The sequence below is a fragment of the Entamoeba dispar genome, genomic scaffold (assembly GCF_000209125.1).
Source record: "Entamoeba dispar SAW760 scf_1105229457559 genomic scaffold, whole genome shotgun sequence".
In the NCBI taxonomy this organism is placed as follows: Eukaryota; Evosea; order Mastigamoebida; family Endamoebidae; genus Entamoeba; species Entamoeba dispar.
The window spans coordinates 5,868-11,658 of record NW_001852803.1 but is presented as its reverse complement, the minus strand read 5'-3'; the positions used below and the strand labels follow the sequence as shown (position 1 = coordinate 11,658).

Below are 5,791 nucleotides of genomic sequence, written 5' to 3'. Positions count from 1 at the left end.
CTATATATGGAAATAATTTAAATTCTCTAATAAATTTAACACAACTATTACAATCTCTTTCTACTTTTTTTAAAAAGAATGGATTCTTTTTTATCATTTTAGGAACTTCTCCACACTTTTTATTAATAAAAACGAACTTTAGAATTGTTGAACAATCAGTAAAATATTGTATAATTGTTTTTAAAAATACTTTCTCTAGTGGATGAACTATTGTATTCATCTTAACACCCACAACTTATTTTTTTCAGTTTTTTATCCTTTTCAATTCGAAATTCGATGAATTTCTTATTTTATCATTAATTTTCTTTTTTTTATTGTTTTCAATTTAATTTCAACTTTTTTTTTACTATTTTTTATTTTTTCTTTATTATTTAAAAAATTTTTTATTTTGTTAATGAATTTTATATCCTTATTCTTTGTTTTTATTCTCCTTCTTCTTTTTCTTTATCTCTCTCTGTTATGTACTAACTTATACTTAAGTTCATTGAACAATTCACAAGAACTTTTTGTTTTCTATTAAATAAGAAAATTAAAGATAAAGATTTTATTATATAATAAAAAAAACAGAAAATAGATTAACAAAAACATTTTTAATTAATGATATTTATTTGTATATTCATTGTCTTGAGTTACTACTGTATTAAAATTTGTTAGACTCATCATCACCACCCACACTCTTTCTGTTATTAGAACAAATAAATACATAAAAACGATTAAATTATAAAAAATAGTTGTTAATAAATGAAATCTTGTGTTTAATACGTTCATTCTCTCTTGTCAATTCTGTTATTTTAAATTTTAATTCACAGTTTAATTGTGAAGCAATCTCTAATTTACTTCCAGTCCAATGTTTTAATTCATCAGTAGCAAATTCCATATTAGTTGAAGTATCTACTTCTTGTTTTCCTTTAACCAAATTAAATATCTCTTGAAAGTCACCACTATAATCTGAACTTAGTGTAAATAAATTATCTTTAAGTATATCCATTAGTTCATTTAAGGATTGTTCTTGTTGTTTTAAATTTATCATTCCAACTTCAAATCCAACAGGAGAATTTACTACATTATCATAAAGATGGTCTAAACTCAATTTTAATTCATTAAAAATATCTGTTGTATTTCCTTGTTTTTTATCTTTTTCTTCACCTTCTCTAATCCATTCTGAAACACATTTTTGAAGTGATTTCAGAATATATGGATGTTTTAAGAATGGAACAAAAAGGTAACGAAGGAACATTAACGTAGAAAATATTTGTTTCTTTTTTATTATATCATCTTTAACTGATGGAGAACAAAGAAGACTTTTGATTATTTTTCTTTGATGACATGGAATACAGTTGGCATTTTGAATTATTAAAAGTGAATAATACCGAACGAATTCTTCTACCCATGTTTCATCATCATATTCTACTGGACTTAATTTATTTAATCCTGTTTCATTCATTACTTCTGAAGTTGTTTTATTCATAAAATCACTACAATAAAAGAAGAGATAATAACTGTATAACCGAATAAATGGAGTATTTCCTCTAAATAAAGGAGTACCTGCTTTAGCTTCTTTAATTTCACGTCTTCCAACTTGACATAATAACTGAGTAACTTTACCACGTGAAGAATAAAAGAGAATGAGACTAAACACTTGATTTGTTTGAGGGTCTTTTTTCAATAACTAAGAAGAATAATCAGTATTAAAAAAAGGTTGTAACTTTAAAAAATAAAACAAACATTATCACAATACGACTTTAATAAAATAGAGTTCTCTCTGAATAATAATTCCCTTAATTTTTCTTCAACAGATTTTTTTGATGTCATAGATACCGAATCTATTGTAATTGAATAATTTTGTGAAGACCCATTAAATGCCCTTGATATTTTACTTCCACTTGTTGAGATTTTAGAATATTTGTTAATTGATTCAGACATTAATAACTAGTCAAACTAGTTCGAACAAAAAAATAGTTTTAACCTATTTTGTTAAAAAGCTATTTTTATCTTGGAGTATTCAATAAGAAATAAGGCTATTTTATTCCTTTTTATTTAAACAGTTTATATCTTCAATTCAAATTCAAAAAAAATGAAATTACTTGTTATTTGTTTTTTCTAATTGTAAAATAGTTCCTTTTTAATTTTTTAATTTTGATACTTTTCTATTGGAAAAAATCATCAAAGAATTGTTATTATTAATTAAGTTTCATATTTGATAAATGAAATAGGTTTGTAAAGAGAGGAAAATAATTAATTTAAAAGAATTTTAGAAATAAAAATAATAAGTTAAGTGTTAATAGAATTAGATTCTATTGTTGCTAGCTCACGGGAGACTAATCGTGTCCCTTCGTCCTTAATTAAAAAGAACTTTAAAAAATATAATATAATTTAAGGATATTCTATTTCAATAATTATTCAACGAAAACGTTTTAAACATCATGAAAACTTATTTTTATTTAAATATTAATTATTCAAATAAATAAAGTGAATTCAGTTAATTAAAAGGGACAATTAAAATTATCAGTTAATGAAAAAGTTAGTTATTAAAAGGAGGTAAATACCAATTAGTTATATTTTAGCAAATCTGTAGTAAGAAAAAAGAAAAATTCCGTTACTTTGTTTAATATTTTGTTTTGGTTTATCACAATAATCTATATGTAAAAATTTGATAGTAATTAAAGGAATCTTAAACATCATAAAATTGTAATGAGATTTATCTCCTTGCTTAGAAATATTTAACAATAAAAACCATTAACAGAACATAGATTTCTGCTTTAAATCAATAGTTTGGTTTTTTTTATTATACTTTTTTTCAAATAAATCATTTTTTTTCTAATAATATTTAACCAAATTTAAACACTAAACTAATTTGAAATTGTTAATCTAACAATTATGTAACAAATTTAATGAGAAAAAATCTGAAGAAGTCTGCCATGCAATCACTTCTTCCTAATTTTTATTAAAATTATTATTTGAAAATAAAATTATATAAGAAAAAAAAAGTAATTAAGGGGTAATTATCACTTGAATGAGTTTTTTTCTAACTTCTTTAAATATGTTAAAACTTTTTTTGATTATTTTTGAATTGAATCAAAAATAAATAATTAATATTAATAGAACTTATTTCTGATTTGATTAATCCTTACCTTCTGCTTTACCATCTCTAATAACTAATTATAAATTTCATTTCAATGGAATAAAAAGGTATTATTCTCAGTTTAGTAATTTTGTTGTTAATTTATTTTATCAATTAATTTAATATTTAGTTCTTATACTCATTTTTACTTCTCTTCTTATTGTTTCACTTTAGTTAATTGTTGTTTTCTTTCAATATAATATTATTTATTAAACAATTACTTATTACAAAGTTTTATTATATATTATCTTTGATATATCTTTTATTATTCATTATAATGAACAATCTTTTCTTTTATAAGGTTTAAGATTAAATGTCCTACTTTTTATTCTTTACATTTTTATTATATCTTTACAATTAAATTCCTATGGATATTTATCATCGTTATAAATATTTATTTTATATATGGATGTTTTGTATTACGAAATCACATTTTATAATTTTTTTTTACTTTCATATTTCAATAATTTCGTGGTCCATATTAAAAAGTTATACATTGTTTTTGATTATAACTTTATTGACTATTTTTCTGTGAATTGATAATAAATTTTTTTTTTAACTTTTAATTATTTTCTTATTATATTATTTAAGTATTATTGTCTTTTATACTCAACCATAAAATTTTATTGACTTTTATTTTACTATTTTTTATTTACTACTTGTTTCTTCTTTGTATTTAATATACCTTTTTGTTCTTTAACTTTTCTTAATTATTTCTTCTTATTTATTTTTTTATTTCAATTTATCATATTTACATTATATAGATTAATTATTTTATGATAGATATCAAATTAGTATTGAGTTATTTATTTTATTTTCCTTTTATTGGTTTATTAGTCATTCTGTTCTTAGGTATTATATTTTTCAATTTATATCATTTGTTCTCACTCTTATGACTATTACCTTATTTTCCATTGTTTACTTATTCACCAATTAATATTAAATGAATGTTTATAAGTAGATTTAATAAATTATTGTAATAAAAAGAAAAATAATTTTATTTGATTTATTAAATTTTTTATTCATGTAAAACAGGAGAAATAATTGTTCAAAGAATATTCTATTAAATAACTACTACTAAAAACTGTAGAATAAAAGAAAATGACTTATTTATTTTTGGGCTTTGTTTTTTTTTTAGTACTATTCTACTTCGTTTAGTTGTTTCAAAAAGAAAAAAAATCACAATTAAAATACATGGTTATCATAAAAACATTTGTGAGAAGTTTTGGTTTCTTTTATTTTATTTTTTTATTGACTGGAGTTGATGTATCGGCAGAAGGATTGATTGAGAGTCTTCTGTTAAATGACCTTCAGCTATTAATTTTTTTTGAAGAGAAATTCTTTCACCTACTAATACAACTCTTCCTTTAAGTTTTTCAATATAAGAAGATTTTTTTTCCATTGCCAAATCACAAAGGATATTAAAAAGTTCTTTTTCTCTTTCTTCTAATGTGAAAGAAGAGTCAACCATCTCAACCTTTAAAAGTTTTGATTCAATCATATCATTATTTGATAATTCGTTTTGAATAGTCAAACATTCATTAGTTCTTATTTTATGGTATTCAGTTAGTTGAGTTGATTCTAATCTTACAACCAATTTATTACATAAATCATATTCACTCTGTTCTAATAGTATATCAACTACTATCCTTGCAACACTAAAACTTGTTTTCATTAAAAATAAAAAACAAGTCAAAGACATATTATTCTTTAAGTTAATAATTACTTCCTCTTTAACACATTCATATAATGAAAACAATTCACCACAATTATTGAATAAACTAAGTAATGAATAGTTTTTTGTAGAATGAATAATTTCGTTATTAAATTGTTGAACTTGGTTAATACAATCATCTGTATCAATTAATCGTTCCAACGAAATGTATTGAAATGATTGAGGTAATAAGATACTTGTCTTTATTCCTGAGTAAATTTTGAGTAAACAAATAGATTTTTGAATTTTGTCTAACTGAATAAAATAATCATATCTCTCTTCCCAAAATGCTTTTTCTTTATTAGTTTGGTCTTTATCAAAAGAAGGTGGAAATAATAATTTTAATGCTTTTATAATTGAAGCAATTGTAGTTTCTATTTGTTGTAATTCATTAAATGAACTTTTTACAATTTCACTTAATGATAAACAAATAGATGGAATGATACGAAGAGTAATAATTAAAGCAGCTTCATTTGGACATGACAATTTATTAAAAAGTTGAATAATTTCAGAAGAACTTGGTTGTTTTGTTAAAATAAAATTATTGTAATATTCAAATGGAATATCGTATGATGGACAACTCCAGGAATATTCTTGAATTTCATTCTTAGTAAGTACTTTAAATATAACATTATTTTGAATGAACCCTTTCTTTATAATACATTGAACATCTAATGGTTTGGTTGTATTACATAAAATTTGTATTTCTTCAATGCTTTGAAATGATGTCTTTATCATTCTACCAAATGCTATTTGGTAAGAATTATTTTCTGAAATTGAATACTGAAATGAGTACCATCCAAAACACCATGATTGTGTTGGTCTATTTATCATTTGATACAAATGAATTGATTCATTTTGGTTATAATGAGAATAAATTAATCTTTCACCATCAATTAAACTAACTCCAAATAAAAGAGGGAATCTGCATTTCAGACTACATATCTTTACATAAC

The 5,791-nt window shown here is 22.1% G+C and overlaps 2 protein-coding genes across 2 annotated transcripts in view, besides 13 other annotated features; both read right to left on the bottom strand.

Annotated features, from left to right (window-relative positions):
* Nucleotides 1-280: 280 nt before the first annotated feature.
* Nucleotides 281-446: a microsatellite.
* Nucleotides 447-514: 68 nt separating this feature from the next.
* Nucleotides 515-610: a sequence feature (AT_rich).
* Nucleotides 611-718: 108 nt separating this feature from the next.
* EDI_131490 (uncharacterized protein) lies at nt 719-1,923 on the bottom strand (the record flags this gene model as incomplete). Its single annotated transcript, XM_001733546.1, has 2 exons — nt 719-1,669; nt 1,726-1,923. 2 exons carry the CDS (start codon nt 1,921-1,923, stop codon nt 719-721), a joined length of 1,149 nt encoding a protein of 382 aa, XP_001733598.1.
* Nucleotides 1,924-2,259: 336 nt separating this feature from the next.
* Nucleotides 2,260-2,339: a repeat region.
* A 14-nt stretch (nt 2,340-2,353) lies between these two features.
* Nucleotides 2,354-2,377: a sequence feature (AT_rich).
* A 54-nt stretch (nt 2,378-2,431) lies between these two features.
* Nucleotides 2,432-2,469: a sequence feature (AT_rich).
* A 307-nt stretch (nt 2,470-2,776) lies between these two features.
* Nucleotides 2,777-2,831: a sequence feature (AT_rich).
* Nucleotides 2,832-2,935: 104 nt separating this feature from the next.
* Nucleotides 2,936-2,995: a sequence feature (AT_rich).
* Nucleotides 2,996-3,033: 38 nt separating this feature from the next.
* Nucleotides 3,034-3,101: a sequence feature (AT_rich).
* A 117-nt stretch (nt 3,102-3,218) lies between these two features.
* Nucleotides 3,219-3,250: a sequence feature (AT_rich).
* Nucleotides 3,251-3,314: 64 nt separating this feature from the next.
* Nucleotides 3,315-3,400: a sequence feature (AT_rich).
* A 105-nt stretch (nt 3,401-3,505) lies between these two features.
* Nucleotides 3,506-3,528: a sequence feature (AT_rich).
* Nucleotides 3,529-3,687: 159 nt separating this feature from the next.
* Nucleotides 3,688-3,874: a microsatellite.
* A 178-nt stretch (nt 3,875-4,052) lies between these two features.
* Nucleotides 4,053-4,144: a sequence feature (AT_rich).
* A 217-nt stretch (nt 4,145-4,361) lies between these two features.
* The window catches only part of EDI_131370 (uncharacterized protein), a gene marked incomplete at both ends in the record, with an annotated part of 2,059 nt that continues 629 nt past the window's right edge, over nt 4,362-5,791 (bottom strand). Inside the window, one exon of the mRNA XM_001733545.1 lies at nt 4,362-5,772. Within this exon, the coding sequence (XP_001733597.1) occupies nt 4,362-5,772 (1,411 nt within the window). The remainder of the gene's footprint in view (nt 5,773-5,791) is intronic.